The 19,535-nt window shown below is 44.2% G+C and overlaps 1 protein-coding gene across 5 annotated transcripts in view; it reads right to left on the bottom strand.

The window, feature by feature from the left end:
- LOC143766062 (uncharacterized) overlaps positions 1-18,708 on the bottom strand; it is a 125,376-nt gene extending 106,668 nt beyond the window's left edge. The window contains exons 1-2 of one of the 5 annotated variants that reach the window (XR_013213511.1): positions 17,835-18,217; positions 6,357-6,522 (exon numbers count right to left, since the gene is read on the bottom strand). Coding sequence is in view for 2 of the 5 variants with exons in the window: in XM_077253437.1 (XP_077109552.1) it covers positions 6,365-6,522; positions 17,835-17,878 (202 nt within the window). In the remaining 3 variants the exon portion in view is untranslated. Of the gene's footprint in view, positions 1-6,356; positions 6,523-17,834; positions 18,218-18,638 lie in introns of those variants that run through there. The other 4 variants (XM_077253437.1, XM_077253438.1, XR_013213512.1 and 1 more) reach the window with 4 other exon arrangements.
- Positions 18,709-19,535: the final 827 nt, after the last annotated feature.

Raw genomic sequence — 19,535 nt, 5'->3', positions numbered from 1 at the left:
GAACACTGAGCAAGCTAAACACAATTATAAAATATATATACACGAGAGCGTGTATAATAAAAACACTACGTGTAAAGTGCGTGCGATGGGTAATAAGGTGCAAATGAGAGTGCAAAATAAGAGTGCAAAATAAAATAAAATAATACAGGCTAGTGTGAACAGGAATATATGTATAATATATAAGGCCAACTAAGTGGTCGAGCATAAATGAGCACACAGAGTGTAAGAGTGGTGAGGAATAAACCCAAAATCACAGAAGTTGCTCAATGTAAAAATTACATACAGGCCACAAAGGATATATTTACCAGTGCCAACGATGTGTCCGGTCCTCCAGGTACAGCGCACCCCGACGCGCGTTTCGGACTGTGTCCTTCGTCAGGGGGTGGTGTACTGGAAGAACCGGGGGTCTATATATACATGTGGAGGGACATACCGCCGATGAGCGAGGTCGACGCTGGAGCGGCGCATGCGTCGCCCGAAGGACCCGGAAGTGCGCGGAGCCCGCGCCCCGCGACCCGGCAGAAAAGCGTTGCCAAGGTAGCGAGGACGCAGGACGCGCAACAAGAGGGACCCGAGCGGCGCATGCGCACGGCGGCGGCCCCGTGTCATCGGAGGAGAATACAACTGTCGATGAGGGAGCCGAAGCAGAGCGACGCATGTGTCATCAGGAGGCCTCAAAGATGCGCGAACCAGGGCCTGGAACTGGCATTACAAGCGCTATCTATAGCGGCGGATTTTGCGCCTGCACCCAGCACAGCCTCCTCAGGAATACAGAGGCTATCTGCCTCTCTCCAATTGGTCCCGGGGTACTCAGCTCAGGCCTATCTGGCCTTGATATTTTACGTGCAATTGTCCAGTTTGATAAAAAGGAGTTTCTGATGAAGGTCTGATGTATGGACCGAAAACGTTTACTCTTTAACTGGATGCACAAATAAAATGGAATAATCATCTTGCAAATATTCTTCTGAGTGCCAAGTTTATTTTGATCATTGGATTTACGGGCTGGAAACCTGACTTGAGCACCACATAGGAACCTTGAGTGCCGTGTACATTTTCCTTGTCATGAGACCATGTCAGAACACATAGCTTCTCGTCATCGTTGGGTAATATAAATGATTCATACATTAAGCCTAGACTGTCAATCTATCACCTATCTACTTTTGCGGAAAGTGTAGCTATCGAAGCCTAGAAAGTTGAACAAATAAAAAGGGGAGATCTTGAGAATGAAGGAGCGACCATTGACCATAGCATATCCCAATGACTGGTATTTATCTCCCTCCCCCAAAAAAAGACAGAGGATCTCAGCGACTGGTGAAGATCTCTACTTGCATAAACCCCACCAATTATAACCCCCAGAGATGTAAGAAGTTGAGGAAAAGATAATTACGCTTTATTCTGGCTTCACTTTTGTAAAGGAAGCCAGACATATTACTTCAAAATCCTCTTAGAAAATCTTTAAGATGAGATTCTTCTCAGACATGTCCTAACCACATCTTGTAGAAAATGCCCAGACCTGTCACAAACTTTGTCCAAAAGTTGTAGCAATTTGTGCAGTGAAGGTCTTGGAGGATTAAATCTACCCATGTACATCTGGAAGCCCCCATCTACCAAAGTAGATCTGGAAGAACACATGTACAAAAGTAGATCTGGAGGAACAAATCTACCAAAACTCATTAAAACTCATTGTGGGAACTTAACCCAAGAGTCCTTTTCCATGGACAGATAATAACTTGCTTGCATCATCGATCACAGCTTGTTTAACCAATTACCAGATGATCACAAGACATTTAACGTATATGCTACAATAATCCTATATCATTTTGCCATTGCTCGTGATATTAAAGATCACATGCGCACTATGTTCCCGATTCATCAAAATTTGTTCTCCAGAATTCTGGATTAAAGGCTTTGAAAAAAAATATCACAAAATGTAAGTGTAACTCGGAGTTGCATCAAAATTGTGACTTTTGGCATTTTCAAGAGTTTCTCCCAGCTCTGACAAAAGGGGTGGAGCTGGGGCGCGGTAGCGGTGGGACACCACAGCTCATCTACTTCATGACGAGATTTGGAATTCCCTAGTCCAAAAAGGCACATGCCACTCGTAAGATGCTTCAAATTCATGAATAGGCAGGCAACTTTTCATGAATCAGGAGAGTTTCACTCCAGCAGGCCTTTCGCATGAACACTGCCGATCTTGATGAATCGGGCTATAGGTGTGACCCCACAAGATGGAACAGAAGTTATGCAAGTGAGGAGAGCACCAGGGCTGGAAACTGGTGAAGACTGCAATCAGGGAGTATATTATTGTACGAAACGTTACCCCTTAGACCCCAGTCCAGAGCCTCTCACCTAGCCAAATCAGTTCTCATGCTTCGTACTGACGAGGGCCAACAGCCCGAAACACCGTGTCTGCAAATTGAGATACTGATTTGGCTTTTATCCTCAGTTCTATTGCACGACTCGTTAAAGGGTTGATTGTGACTTGTAGGATCGCTACTTCCAACAGGTGGCGCTATAGAGTTAAGTCCTCTTTTTCTCAGAAGAGGCAATTTGCATATATTACTGTAATTACTCTACATTGCATGCACATTTATATGGGTTTATGAAAAGTATCTCTATAGACTTACTGATCACTGTGGGTCTGTCCAGTAGGACACTTGCTAATCCACTGAATGGGGCTGAAAAGAACAGAGTACAATAACAAGCACCAATTCACTCACTATGGGACTACTGTACAGAAACTCAAATCCCAGTAAATGCATCCTTATACACAAAATAGAGATAGGGGATAACTTTCAATCTTGGTAAAACCCTTTTCAGTGTAAAACATAAAAGGTGTCTGTCACAGAGTCTCCGCTAAGCCGGAGAAGCTCGTCCTCCCTAATCTACAGTAATGGGCTGATGGTTAGTTGTGTGCACACGCTGCATATTTCCACTTCACTCCATTAGTGACTAATAGGTGGCTTTAGTTAGTATTATCTGTTAATGCCCCCATCCCCTTTGTACAATCTCTTACAGATAAAATTAAGCCTCTGTTCCTACCCTGTCACTTTCATTGACAGATCTGTCAGCTTCAATCTGCCTATTTTGCAGTTGCGAGTGCTTAGGCTATGGGAAGTGATGGAAACCAGCAAATTGAGTATCTGTCCAAGGTCTATAGCATCCGACACATACACGATGAACGCCTACTTGGTCTAGCGTGCATTAATTCCAAACCAAAGACAGGAATAAATGTCCACTTTAAAGAGCTGGTAATTGGCAAATGTGTATTCATAAGAATACTTGTTCCAGATGATAGGCCAGTGTATGGCTGCGTTCATACGTTCAGTTTTTTTCTTTTTTTTAAAGCCAAAAGTGGATTCAAGGGAAGGAGAAATTTCATGCCCTGATTCATCAAAGCAATTTCAACAGAATTCTGGAGTTAAATTGCTTTGAAAAGTCCCAAAAGTTTTGAACCATTCGGAATTGTGCAAAAATTTTGTGACTTTTGGCGTTTCTTCCACCTCCACCAAAATGTACGGAACAGTGGCGTGCTTGGAGGGGGGGACGAGATAGCTCATCTAATTCCAAATCATGACCAGCAATGGTGTTCCTTACTTTCTGGCATGATGCACTCTCAATGGTTTAGCGATTCGCAATGACTCAGGTGTGCCCGACTCCTACACTCCGCCTCATAAAGAACAACGAGAAAATTGCTCATCCTTATGGATCTGGACCTCATTCTGTTCTTAATTTTTCCCATGAGGTTTCTGATTTTCACATAAAAACTGACCACAGAAACCCAGCTTAAACATGCTGCCAACGAACAAGCAAAAGGGACGTTAATCGGGTAATCAGGTGGTTTATATCAGCATGAAACTTATTATTCTTGGCAGCACATTGCCAAGTGTCTGTCCAGGGAAATGGGACAGTAAATGAGTGCCGAGTGTTTTGAAAACATTCATTTGGTGCTCGTTAGCTGGCTAAAATCGGCCAATACAAATGGGCCCTAAGTTCCTACTGGATATCCAATATCACCAATGCCTCTTCCCCGGGCATCTGTGGTGAGGAGGAGACTAGGCGGTCCTCCATACACATGAGATTGGCTGCCATTCCTGGCATGGGTTAGGTCAGCTTTCCTCTTATGTACATAACTGGGAACAACCAGTCCTACTGATACTGGATTAATTTTCCACAAATGTAGTCCGTGTTACATCAAGTTCCTGCTCGACAATGGGTCTTGTGGCCCAAACTAATATCACATTATTGGGCTGGGACTTATGGCCGGAATACGGAAGCAAAAATGTGTTTCTGTAAATTTGTCAACACAATCGACAATATGAGCTCATGACAACTGCTAAGTGATGAGGATTTCCAGTAACTCGTCCACCTCTCCTAGCTCTTGTCAACCTACAAGGACCTCTCACTTTACAGACCTCTGGTTCTAAGCCAACCACTGAAGATCAATATCCAAACATGGAGAGGCCAAATGGACCATTGAGGGCTGGCAATAAAAAAAAGCTTGTGCTGTCCCCGAATAAGAAGTGGAGTCTAGAGTGACTAGCTGGTAATCCTCAGGAGATGGAGACACTTAATGAGAATACTACTCAATATGAGTCCTTAGTGGTAAGCGATATTATTTAAAGTGGTTTTCTACCTGGTATGGACCCAATTAGGGCATCTTGAGCTACAGGCCTGTTTATTTTGAAACCAGGAACTTTCACCTCTAAAGTCATGGTGCTGACTTAAAGTCTTCCTTCAACCTTAAAAACTATGTTACTTGGCTGCTCGATGGCACAGATAGCATGTACTGCACTGCGCAACCTAAATATGCCCATAAACAGATAAAAATCACAAGAAAACCCACTAATATTGGTGAACACTCTAATCAACCATCTATTGTGTATGGTCACCAGGCATCAGGGGAATGTAGGATTGGACATGTTGGATTCAAACATGCATGATCCTTTTTTTTCTCATGGGAGATAAGCTGTCAGGGATGTATGACAGCAAATTATTTACCCTTTACTATTGAAAGTATATGCATGCTCAGACAAGTCGTGTGTGCATGTGTACGGTGCAGTTGGGAAGATTAGCTGCCTGGCTGTGTCTTTATCATTCTACATTATCAGCCATTATAAGGAATCACTGAGAATAATCCCCATAGCCACAGATTTGCAGCTCCAGAGACATTGGTATCCGTCAATGAGACTGATATCAGTGGCACAGGCTTTAGTGCTGGCGAGATGTCCTTGCACGGATATTGATGGCACAGGATTTGGTGCTGGCAAGATGTTTTTGCACTGATTCTAGATGACGCACAGATCTGTCAGGACATCTGGATAGTTGTAATGACACTTTGTGCAGATTCTGTGGTGCCCAAAGCAGAACGCACACAAGGTAATTCTTGAAATGATGTTGAGATAAAGGCAAAGTGATAACAGAGCATTAGTGACCTTTCCTTCTGGAGTAATATGGTTCCTTATCAACAAAGCATCATTGTGCACAAAAGAAAGACTGAATTGTGTTGTCCTAAGGGAAACAGCTGCATATTTCAGTTATCGATAGTAGAATATTGGAACGGACAGGGGTCCGGGAACGGCTTCCTATAGGGACCCAAATATCATGGATACATGGGCTCAGTGGAAATTGAATGCATCATTTGTCCGCAGCGTGCACAGACATCTGTCCCTGGTCTTTGTGCCTTTATTCTTCTTGACATTGGCTCAAAGAGTCATTGTCTAGAGAAAAGTAGAGTCTTAACCCTTGCAGCACCACAATGTGAGAGACTAGACCCAGCGTCACCAGTGATTGTAACCCTGGAGGGGGCACTACGTGGTGGGCAATGTGGTAGAGAAAGCGCAAATCACATGTCCGAATGACCTTGAACAGTGGGGTACTTAATAGGCAAAGTACTTCGGAGTCTGTGAGAAGTTCGGCGATTGCTGCTTTCTCCAGATACTAACTTTTATTCTTGGCTGTGCCCATTTTTCACAACTACCTGGCAGCGTGGTCCGCTCACGTCTATTGGATGACAGATGCATGACAATAGTCGTATTGGCAGCTGTCTATGGAGGGCATTATCATCACCATGTCAAGATCACCTGCATCCTTTTTCAAGATCATGCCCTGTGGCCTGTACAGGAGACTTTTTTGCTGGTACCAATCTCAAGCTGCTACTTATATCATTAACCAAAGCTACAGATCCATGAAACATCCATAGTCACAGAGAACAAGTGTAAAAAAGTATTAGGACTGGGAACCAACCAGTAAGAAGATGTTCAGACACCATTCATCACAATGTACTCAGATACTGCACTTCCACTAAAACAATCCATTAGCACGAGATTCATCAAGACAGACGGGGATTACTTTACCTATTCACCTAATAGTAAAGTACAAATCCACATGTTTAAGCGTCCTAACCGAGTGGGTGGTGGAACGGCATCATACAGCGCAGGTGTCCTCCATGGAGCTCCAGAGAAAGCCAGGTAAGCACTGCCAAGTGACGGCTCGTGGCACACAGCCCGACAGAAAACTGCTCTGAAAGTTACAAATGGCGACATTATGGAGAGTCTAACAAATAGTGATATACACTACATTGGCATGTAAACGTTTGGGCCCCCTGGTGAAAATTACTGTTATTGAGAACAGTTAGGCAAGTTGAAGATCAAATGATCTCTAAAGGGGCTAAAGTTACAGATGATACATTTCCTTTGGTATTTAAGTAAAAAAAAAATATTGTCATTTATAACATTTAAAAAATTTACATAAACTACCATATATACTCGAGTATAAGCCGAGATTTTCAAGATTTTCAGCCCACTTTTTTGGGCTGAAAGTAACCCTCTTGGTTTATACTCGAGTCATACCCAGGGGTCGGCTGGGGAGGGGGAGCGGAGCTATGTAATAATACTCACCTGCTCCTGGCCCGGTCCCTGCACATCTTTTCCCCGGCGTTGGCAGCTTCTTCCTGTAGTGAGTCGTCACATGGTACCGCTCATTACAGTAATGAATATGGACCCCACTGTCATAGGGGTGGAGCCGCATATTCATTACTGTAATGAGCGGTACCATGTGACCGCTCACTACAGGAAGAAGCTGCCGGCGCCAGGGAACAGACGTGCAGGGACCGCGCCAGGAGCAGGTGAGTATAACTAAGTGCGCTATATTCACCTGCTCCCCGTTCCACCGTCAGCGCCGCTGTGTCTTCTGCGTCCTCTGCAGTGACGCTCAGGTCAGAGGACGCGCTGAAACGATTAGTGCACGCCGCCCTCTGCCTGAACATCAGTGCAGAGGATGGGAAGACACAGCAGCGGTCAGCGGTGGAATGCGGAGCAGGTGAATATAGCAAGTGTCGGGGACCTGAGAGGTGAGTATGTGATTTTTTGATTTTTTTTAATCGCAGCAACAGCATATGGGGCACATATCTGTATGGAGCATCTTATGGGGCCATGTGAAGCATTATATGGGACAAATATCTGTATGGGGCCATATGCAGCATTATATGGGGAAAATATCTGTATAGGGCCATGTGCAGCATTATATGGGGAAAATATCTGTATGGATCATCTTATGGGGCCATGTGCAGCATTATATGGGACAAATATCTGTATGGGGCCATGTGCAGCATTATATGGGGCAAATATCTGTATGGAGCATCTCATGGGGCTATGTGCAACATTATATGGAGCAATTATCTGTATGGAGCATCTTATGGGGCTATGTGCAGCATTATATGGGGCAATTATCTGTATGGAGCATCTTATGGGGCCATGTGCAGCATTATATAGGGCAATTATCTGTATGGAGCATCTTATGGGGCCATAATCCACATTTGTGGAGCATTATACGGGGCAAATATGTCTATGGAGCATCTTATGGGGCCATAATCAGAATTTGTGCAGCACTGTATGGGGCAAATGTCTGTATGGAGCATCTTATGGGGTCATAATCAACATTTGTGCAGCATTATATGGGGCATATTTTAATATGGAGCATCTTATGGAGCCCATCATAAACTGTATGGAGCATTATATGGGGCGTATTTTGTATGGAGCATCTTATGGGGCCATCATGAACTGCATGGAGCATTATATGGGGCTCCTGATTCAATATGGATATTCAAAAACACTTAAACTACTGATGTCTCAATTAATTTTACTTTTATTGGTATCATTAAGTTTTCCCAGTTTTTTGTGGCAAAATTAGGGGGGTCGGCTTATACTCGAGTATATACGGTAAAATGGTCGAATGCAAAAGTTTGGGCACCCTGCATGGTTAGTACCTAGTAGCACCCCCCTTTTGAAAGTGTTGAAATTTCATTGAATCCATTTTTCCCTCTACCCGTCAAATGTTCCCTGTGCCATTGGCTGCAATAAAACCTCAAAACACGATCAATCCACCCCCATACTTAGTGGTTGGTGAGATGTTCTTCTGAAATTCGGTGCTCCTTTTTTCTCCACACATATCTTTGATCGTTGAGACCAAAGAGTTCTATTTTAACCTCATCGGTCCACAGGACTCGTTTCCAAGTGCATCAGGTTTGTTTTAATGTTCTTTTGTATACTTCTGAGGCTGTATTTTCAACTGAGGACGCAGGAGATTACTTCTGATGACTCTTCCATAAAGGCCAATTTCTGATTTGCCTCTCTAGCAATTCTACAAGCAGCTCTCACTGAAATTTTGTCTTGGTCTTCCAGACCTTATCTTGGCTTCCACTGTTCCTCTTAAAGAGCACCTGTCAGGTTCCCCAAGAACTACCAGGAGTTGTGTCTGCATATATAAATACCCTGCAGAAGAGTTCAGATCATGCGCAGTGAGTCTCTATGAAACATCAAAATGTACACCTGGTTTCAGAGGTTGAATGCAGTGAGGGAAAGAAGCTGTGAGCATGGGCAAGGTAAGTATAGCGCTAACGATGACACCGATGCTTGCAAGTTATATTATCATGCCCACAGGGGAGTGATAACATGTAAGTGGGTCAACTAGTCTGAGGACACTAACACACCATCGACTAGTCAAAGCCCTCTTACATATAATACACGGACTTTAGAAATACACATAAAACCAGATCTTTAGAAAAAGTTACGGAATAAAGGGACTGTTGAGCAGGGTATTTACATTTACAGACACAACTGCTGGTGGTTCTTAGGACTCGGGAGAGTTGACAGGTTCCCTTTTACTATCATTTCTTAATTCATTTCGAAATGCGGAATGGGCAACTTGAAAACGCTTTGCTATCTTCTTATAGCCTTCTCCCAATTTGTGGACCTCCACCATTTTCAAAGTGCTAGGCAGCTGACTAGAAGAACCCATGACTGCTGTTTTTGGCACAAGGTGAGAGGAGGCTGGATTTTTATACAGCTGGGAAATTTGCATCACCTTGCCTTTCCAAATGATGAAAGTGAACAAACCATAACTGTAACAAGCCAATTAAGGTCTGAATCCTTGGTCAAAGTTATCTAAGCACACAAATCTCCAGGGGTGACCAAACATTTGCATTGGTCATTTTCTTTCTAAAATACAGAGGAAATGTGTCATCTTTAATTTCAGGCCTTTCAGAAATAATTTTATATTTAACTTGCTTGACTTTACACAATAACAGTAATTTTGACCGGGGGCCCAAACTTTTACATGCCACTGTATATACATAGTGCAGTGTAACCAGTGCCAATAACTAGTATATACATATAGTAACACACCTGATCCTATAAATACATAGTAGTACACCTGAACCCATAGATATACACTCACCGGCCACTTTATTAGGTACACCTGTCCAACTTCTTGTTAACACTTAATTTCTAATCAGCCAATCACATGGCGGCAACTCAGTGCATTTAGGCATGTAGACATGGTCAAGACAATCTCCTGCAGTTCAAACCGAGCATCAGTATGGGGAAGAAAGGTGATTTGAGTGCCTTGAACGTGGCATGGTTGTTGGTGCCAGAAGGGCTGGTCTGAGTATTTCAGAAACTGCTGATCTACTGGGATTTTCACGCACAACCATCTCTAGGGTTTACAGAGAATGGTCCGAAAAAGAAAAAAAATCCAGTGAGCGGCAGTTCTGTGGGCGGAAATGCCTTGTTGATGTCAGAGGTCAGATGAGAATGGGCAGACTGGTTCGAGCTGATAGAAAGGCAACAGTGACTCAAATCGCCACCCGTTACAACCAAGGTAGGCCTAAGAGCATCTCTGAACGCACAGTGCGTCGAACTTTGAGGCAGATGGGCTACAGCAGCAGAAGACCACACCGGGTACCACTCCTTTCAGCTAAGAACAGGAAACTGAGGCTACAATTTGTACAAGCTCATCGAAATTGGACAGTAGAAGATTGGAAAAACGTTGCTTGGTCTGATGAGTCTCGATTTCTGCTGCGACATTCGGATGGTAGGGTCAGAATTTGGCGTAAACAACATGAAAGCATGGATCCATCCTGCCTTGTATGGAGCATCTTTGGGATGTGCAGCCAACAAATCTGCGGCAACTGTGTGATGCCATCATGTCAATATGGACCAAAATCTCTGAGGAATGCTTCCAGCACCTTGTTGAATCTATGCCACGAAGAATTGAGGCAGTTCTGAAGGCAAAAGGGGGTCCAACCCGTTACTAGCATGGTGTACCTAATAAAGTGGCCGGTGAGTGTATAGTAGCACACTCTATCCCATAGATACATAGTAGTACACCTCATCCCATACACACACATATATATTTTATATACAGTGGGTACGGAAAGTATTCAGTAGTTCTACTCCTTCATTGGAGTCCAGCTGTGTTTAATTAAACTGATAGGACTTGATTTGGAAAGGCGCACACCTGTCTATATAAGACCTCTCGGCTCACAGTGCATGTCAGACCAAATGAGAATCATGAGGTCAAAGGAACTGGCCAAGGAGCTCAGAGACAATCTAGCCAAAATTACAACAAAATTTCTGCAGTACTCAAGGTTCCTAAGAGCACAGTGACCTCCATAATCCTTAAATGGAAGACGTTTGGGACCACCAAAAGTCTTCCTAGACCTGGCCGTCCAGCCAAACTGAGCAACTGTGGGAGAAGAGCCTTGGTGAGAGAGGTAAAGAACCCCAAGATCACTGTGGCTAAGCTACAGAGATGCAGTAGGGAGATGGGAGAAAGTTCCACAAAGTTAACTATCTGAATACTTATGACCATGTGAGATTTCAGTTTTTCTTCTTTTAATAAATTTGCAAAAATGTCTACATTTCTGTTTCTTTTCATTCAAGAAGGGGTGCAGAGTGTACATTAATGAGAAAAAAAAATGAACTGTATTGAATTTACCAAATGTCTGCAATGAAACAAAAAGTGAAAAATTAAAAGGGGTCTGAATACATTCCGTACTCACTATATATATATATATACACTCACCGGCCACTTTATTAGGTACACCATGCTAGTAACGGGTTGGACCCCCTTTTGCCTTCAGAACTGCCTCAATTCTTCGTGGCATAGATTCAACAAGGTGCTGGAAGCATTCCTCAGAGATTTTGGTCCATATTGACATGATGGCATCACACAGTTGCCGCAGATTTGTCGGCTGCACATCCCAAAGATGCTCCATACAAGGCAGGATGGATCCATGCTTTCATGTTGTTTACGCCAAATTCTGACCCTACCATCCGAATGTCGCAGTAGAAATCGAGACTCATCAGACCAAGCAACGTTTTTCCAATCTTCTACTGTCCAATTTCGATGAGCTTGTACAAATTGTAGCCTCAGTTTCCTGTTCTTAGCTGAAAGGAGTGGTACCCGGTGTGGTCTTCTGCTGCTGTAGCCCATCTGCCTCAAAGTTCGACGCACTGTGCGTTCAGAGATGCTCTTAGGCCTACCTTGGTTGTAATGGGTGGCGATTTGAGTCACTGTTGCCTTTCTATCAGCTCGAACCAGTCTGCCCATTCTCATCTGACCTCTGGCATCAACAAGGCATTTCCGCCCACAGAACTGCCGCTCACTGGATTTTTTTTCTTTTTCGGACCATTCTCTGTAAACCCTAGAGATGGTTGTGCGTGAAAATCCCAGTAGATCAGCAGTTTCTGAAATACTCAGACCAGCCCTTCTGGCACCAACAACCATGCCACGTTCAAAGGCACTCAAATCACCTTTCTTCCCCATACTGATGCTCGGTTTGAACTGCAGGAGATTGTCTTGACCATGTCTACATGCCTAAATGCACTGAGTTGCCGCCATGTGATTGGCTGATTAGAAATTAAGTGTTAACAAGAAGTTGGACAGGTGTACCTAATAAAGTGGCCGGTGAGTGTATATACTAGATGGTTGCCCGATTCTAATGCATCGGGTATTCTAGAATATGTATGTCCACGTAGTATATTGCACAGCCACGTAGTATATTGCCCAGCTACGTAGTAGATTGCCCAGCCACGTAGTATATTGCCCAGCCACGTAGTATATTGCCTAGTGACGTAGTATACAGCAGAGCCACATAGTATATTGCTCAGTGACGTAGTATATTGCCCAGTGACGTAGTATGTTGCCCAGTGACGTAGTATATTGCCCAGTGACGTAGTATACAGCAGCCATGTAGTATATTGCCCAGTGACGTAGTATGTTGCCCAGTGACGTAGTAATTGCCCAGTGACGTAGTATACAGCAGAGCCACATAGTATATTGCCCAGTGACGTAGTATATTGCCCAGTGACATAGTATATTGCCCAGTGACATAGTATATTGCCCAGTGACGTAGTATACAGCAGAGCCACATAGTATATTGCCCAGTGACGTAGTATATTGCCCAGTGACGTAGTATATTGCCCAGTGACGTAGTATATTGCCCAGTGACGTAGTATACAGCACAGAGCCACATAGTATATTGCACAGCCCATGTAGTATATTGCCCAGCTATGTAGTATATTGCCCAGCTATGTAGTATATTGCCCAGCCACGTATGACACAGGTTAAAAAAATAAACATATACTCACCTTCCGCAGGCGCATTGTAGCACTGTCGCCTGTGTGGGGTGCAGGCGGCATCTTCCGGTCCCAGGGTATGATGACGTCGCGGTCACGTGACCGTGTCACGGTCACATGACCGTGACGTCACGGCAGGTCCTTCTGCCAGACCACCCGTGCGACCGGAACGTGCCGGTTGCATCACGAGGAGCGGGAAAGGTGGCGTAGGTGAGTATATAATCATTTTTCATTTTTTTATCATTTTTAACATTAGATGTTTTTACTATTGGCGCTGCATAGGCTGCGTCAATAGTAAAAAACTTGGTCACACAGGGTTAATAGCAGTGGTAACGGAGTGCGTTACCCACAGCACAACGCGGTCCGTTACCGCCAGCAATAACCCTGTGTGAGCGGAGGGGTGTATGCGGGCGCCGGGAAGGGAGTGCGGGGAGTAAAGAGCGGCCATTTTCTTCCGGACTGTGCGCATCGCTGATTGGTCGCGGCAGCCATGACAGGCAGCTGGCGAGACCAATCAGCGAACGAATAACCGTTACAGACAGAAGGACAGACGGAAGTGACCCTTAGACAATTATATAGTAGATATATATATATATATATATATATATATATATATATATATACAGTTATGGCCAAAAGTATTCACACCCCTGCAATTCTGTCAGATAATACTCAGTTTCTTCCTGAAAATGATTGCAAACACAAATTCTTTGGTATTATTATCTTCATTTAATTTGTCTTAAATGAAAAAAACACAAAAAGAATTGTTCTAAAGCAAAATTGGATAGAATTCCACACCAAACATAAAAAAGGTGGTGTGGTTTTCACTTCACAGGTGTGCCCCGTCAGGTTTAATAAGTGGGATTTCTTGCCTTATAAATGGTGTTGGGACCATCAGTTGTGTTGAGCAGAAGTCTGGTGGATACACAGCTGATAGTCCTACTGAATAGACTGTTAGCATTTGTATTATGGCAAGAAAAAAGCAGCTAAGTAAAGAAAAACGAGTGGCCATCATTACTTCATTTCTTAAAGGTCAGTCAGTCTGAAAAATTGGGAAAACTTTGAAAGTGTCCCCAAGTGCAGTTGCAAAAACCATCAAGCGCTACAAAGAAACTGGCTCACATGAGGACCGCCCCAGGAAAGGAAGACAAAGAGTCACCTCTGCTTCTGAGGATAAGTTTATCCGAGTCACCAGCCTCAGAAATCGCAGGTTAACAGCAGCTCAGATTAGAGACCAGGTCAATGCCACACAGAGTTCTAGCAGCAGACGCATCTCTACAAAAACTGTTAAGAGGAGACTTTGTGCAGCAGGCCTTCATGGTAAAACAGCTGCTAGGAAACCACTGCTAAGGACAGGCAACAAGCAGAAGAGACTTGTTTGGGCTGAAGAACACAAGGAATGGACATTAGACCAGTGGAAATCTGCGCTTTGGTCTGATGAGTCCAAATTTGAGATCTTTGGTTCCAACCACCGTGTCTTTGTGCGACGCAGAAAAGGTGATCGGATGGACTCTACATGCCTGGTTCCCACCGTGAAGCATGGAGGAGGAGGTGTGATGGTGCTTTGCTGGTGACACTGTTGGGGATTTATTCAAAATTGAAGGCATACTGAACCAGCATGACTACCACAGCATATTGCAGCGGCATGCTATTCCATCCAGTTCAGACCTGAACCCAATCGAGATGGTTTGGGGTGAGCTGGACCGCAGAGTGAAGGCAAAAGGGCCAACAAGTGCTAAGCATCTCTGGGAACTCCTTCAAGATTGTTGGAAAACCATTTCTGGTGACTACCTCTTGAAGCTCATCAAGAGAATGCCAAGAGTGTGCAAAGCAGTCATCAAAGCAAAAGGTGGCTTCTTTGAAGAACCTAAAATATAAGACATATTTTCAGTTGTTTCACACTTTTTTGTTAAGTATATAATTCCACATGTGTTAATTCATAGTTTTGATGCCTTCAGTGTGAATCTACAATTTTCATAGTCAGAAAAATACAGAAAAATCTTTAAATGAGAAAGTGTGTCCAAACTTTTGGTCTGTACTGTACATACAGTGGGTATGGAAAATATTCATACCCCTTTAAATTTTTCACTCTGTTTCATTGCAGCCATTTGGTAAACTCAGAAAAGTTCATTTTTTCTCATTAATGTTACACTCTGCACCCCATCTTGACTGAAAAAAACAGAAATGTAGTAATTTTTGCAAATTTAATAAAAAAGAAAAACTGAAATGTCACATGGTCATAAGTATTCAGACCCTTTGCACAGACACTCATATTTAAGTCACATGCTGTCCATTTCCTTGTGATCCTCGTTGGGATGGTTCAACTCTTTCATTGGGGCCCAGCTGTGTTTATTTAAACTGATAGGACTTGATTTGGAAAGGCGCACACCTGTCTATATAAGACCTCACAGCTCACAGTGCATGTCAGACCAAATGAGAATCATGAGGTCAAAGGAACTGGCCAAGGAGCTCAGAGACAGAATTGTGGCAAGGCACAGATCTGGCCAAGGTTACAACAGAATTTCTGCAGTACTCAAGATTCCTAGCAGCACAGTGGCCACAATAATCCTTAAATGGAAGAAGTTTAGGACCACCAGAAATCTTCCTAGACCTGGCCGTCCAGGCAAACTGACCAATTGTGGGAGAAGAGCCATGGTGAAAGAGATAAAGAAGAACCCCAAGATCACTGTGGCTGAGCTCCAGACATGCAGTAGGGAGATGGGAGAAAGTTCCACAAAGTCAACTATCACTGCAGCCCTCCACCAGTCACGCATTTATGGCAGAGTGGCCCGACGGAAGCTTCTCAGTGCAAGACATATGAAAGCCTGCATAGAGTTTGCTAAAAACACATGAAAGACTCCCAAACTATAAGAAATAAGTTTCTCTGGTCTGATGAGAAGAAGATAGACCTTTTTGGTGATAATTCTAGGCGGCATGTGTGGAGAAAACCAGGCACTGCTCATCACCTGCCCAATACAATCCCAACAGTGAAACATGGTGGAGGCAGCATCATGCTATGGGGGTGCTTTTCAGCTGCAGGGACAGGACAACTGGTTGTCATTGAAGGAAACATGAATGCGGCCAAGTACAGACATATACTGGATGAAAACCTCTTCCATACGCACAGTCCATACAGAATATACGCAGTCCATATGCACAGTCCATACAGAGTATACGCAGTCCATACACAGTCCATAGAGTATACGCAGTCCATAAACACAGTCCATACAGAGTATATGCAGTCCATACGCACAGTCCATACAGAGTACACGCAGTCCATATGCAATCCATACAGAGTATGCACAGTCCATACAGAGTATACAGTCTATATGCTCAGTCCATACAGAGAATCCACAGTCCATATACACAGTCCATACAGATAATCCACAGTCCATACAGAGTATACAGTCCATATGCTCAGTCCAGAGTATACACAGTCCACACAGAGTATAAACAGTCCATACGCAGAGCCCATAGAGTATACGCAGTCCATAAAGTATACTCAGTCCATACGCACAGTCCATACAGAGTACAGGCAGTCCATACAGTACATGCAGTCCATACGCACAGTCCATAGAGTATACAGTCTATATGCCCAGTCCATACAGAGAATCCACAGTCCATACAGATAATCCAGTCCATAGAGTATACACAGTCCATATAGAGTATATGCAGTGCATACGCAGTCCATACAGAGCACACGCAGTCCATACAGAGTACACACAGTCCATAGAGTACACGCAGTCCATACGCACAGTCGAGTACACGCAGTCCATAAGAGTACATGCAGTCCATAGAGTACATGCAGTCCATAGAGTACACGCAGTCCATACAGAGTACACACAGTCCATACACAGCATATAGTCTATATACACATTCCATACAGAGTACACGCAGTCCATACAGAGTACACGCAGTCCAGAGTACACGCAGTCCATACAGACTACAGTTTATACAGAGCATATACAGTCTATATACACAGTCCATACAGAGTACACGCAGTCCAGAGTACACGCAGTCTATGCACAGTCCATACAGAGTACACGCAGTCCATACGCAGTCCATACAGAGTACACGCAGTCCATAGACACAGTCCATACAGATTACACGCAGTCCATAGACACAGTCCATACAGAGTACACGCAGTGTATACGCAGTCCATAGAGTACACGCAGTCCATAGACACAGTCCATACAGAGTACACGCAGTGTATACGCACAGTCCATACAGAGTACACGCAGTCCATAGACACAGTCCATACAGAGTACACGCAGTCCATAGACACAGTCCATAGACACAGTCCATACAGAATACACGCAGTGTATATGCAAGTCCATACAGAGTACACACAGTCCATACAGAGTACACGCAGTCCATACAGAGTACAACGCAGTCCAGAGTACACGCAGTCCATACAAAGTACACGCAGTCCATACAGAGTACACGCAGTCCATACAGAGTACACGCAGTCCATATGCACAGTCCACAGAGTATACAGTCTATATACAGTCCACAAAGTGACAAGAGTATACAGTCTATATACACAGTCCACATAGAGCGTAGTCTATATACACAGTCCAGAGTGTACACAGTCCATAGAGTATACACAGTCCATAGAGTATACGCAGTCCATAGAGTATACGCAGTCCAAAGAGTATACGCAGTCTATAAACACAGTCCATACAGAGTGTACAGTCTATATACACAGTCCATAGAGTATACACAGTTCATACAGAGTATACACAGTCTATATACAGAGTATATACTGTCTATATACAGAGTATACACAGTCTATATGCACAGACTATGGGCAGCTCCAACATGCATGATACCATAGAGGGGTTATCTAACCAAAATTACCAGTGACCAGGCAGTGCCTCCACCTGCCAGAAGTTCTCATGGTCTTGCTCTCACCTGCCAGTGTCATTGGTCCCATTAGTCCAATAATCCACTTCCATGAGAATAAATCCAGTTATATCCACAAACAGCTCTCCAGTATTCCCCTAGTGAGGCAAAGCTCCTAATATCCCCAGTAGTGACAGCAGAGCAATCCTGTATTTCCATGATCCAGTGCTGAGCCCATAGTATCCATGCAGGGTGAGGAGGATGCGATGCTGTGCAGGGTCCCACAGGCTGAGGTGCGTCCGGCAGCTGGCTGGTCCTCAGCCCCTCTGCTCACAACTGTGCCAGTACTGGAGGTAGGAGCACAATGCACTCCCCTCCTTCCAGGGACTGGCTGCCAACTACCTCCCACAGCACAGGCGCAGAGCTCCAGCTCCTGCACTGTCTGCTGCTGTGGAAAGTGAGTTTCCTCCACTGTCCCTGGGAGGCTTAACCCATTCATTATTGCAAGCTGCTCATGCAGTGAGTCTGCAGCAAAATGCTTACCTGCACATGAGCCACGACAGCCAGAGAGGACAGTGGCTGCACCACAATGTGGCTTTACCTTTGTAGCCACTTTTAATAATGAATTTATTTGTATAAAGTCACTGTACCACTATAGACCCTATAACATAGGGCATTCCAGTTATCAGAGCTGGGAATTCCAGATTTCCCAGCAGGCTGGGTCAGGACAGGGGATGGTTCTGGGCCACTACCACATTACAGCACAAGGTAGATAATGGGGTCTTAGGGTACTGCAAAAAGTCAAAACCAGATTTTTTGCCCCTTGCTTGTCGTATTACCTTGGTGGTCTCAATGCATCCCCCATTCACCTACCTTATTCTGTGACTTTGCAGGGGCACAGAGCGATCTTCAGTCACACAACCTGTGCTGTGGCCAAAGTGACCATCTATCCCAAGTACTCTGCTGAGAGCTCCTAATAAGGGGCTGCAACTATGGAGTGTGGGCATGAGGGTCTTTATACACAGGCGGATTTTGTGCCCGAATCCAGAGACATAGAAGGTCACTCAAAGTTTGTAAAGCTCCAAGAGCGGACACGGACAGAAGACCCTTGCACAATGGACCTTTACAGTCCAATAGCTCATCATGAGGCACAATTCCACTTGCTTTGGAAGTGGTAGTGGCTCCGACTGCACAGGTTGCACCAATATTATGTCCGTCCCTGTATAGCTCCCCTTTAATAAGGCCGATGTTTGGAAGGATGAATACTTTGTTCCCACCATTGTCCATGTAGAAGCAACCACCAATCAACTGATGAAACATGTGGACACTATAATCGCCGCTTGTTGGCTGAACGTTTCTCCGTGTAATCAAGAATCTGCTGCCAGCAATAATGGATCTGTATGTGCGCCAACAGTCATCCAGTCACATATGACCATCACTCCATGTAGAGCTAAGGGAATGGGGGCCCATGGGCAATGAATAAAGGGGTGACACCAATGTGTAGCCATCACTGTATCCTACAGGGCAATTCAGAACCCAGTTCTCGGGATTAGTGGCGTATACAACGATCAGCAGGTTATCAAGAAGGTTAAGTGTCTCTGGAACTATGTGTAGTGTCACACGATCGAGAAAAACGGTCCGATTTCATTGATCAGAGGGGCATCAGTTTTTCTTGAACATAGAGAAAAAAACTAAACATTTCTCCACCTTCTCCTTTTTCAGTCTGTGAAAATTGGACCACACTTGGATGTCAACCAAGTGCTGTCCGAT

The sequence above is a fragment of the Ranitomeya variabilis genome, chromosome 4, assembly GCF_051348905.1.
Source record: "Ranitomeya variabilis isolate aRanVar5 chromosome 4, aRanVar5.hap1, whole genome shotgun sequence".
In the NCBI taxonomy this organism is placed as follows: Eukaryota; Metazoa; Chordata; class Amphibia; order Anura; family Dendrobatidae; genus Ranitomeya; species Ranitomeya variabilis.
The sequence above is the reverse complement of the archived record's forward strand: the minus strand, read 5'-3'. Positions and strand labels throughout refer to the sequence as shown.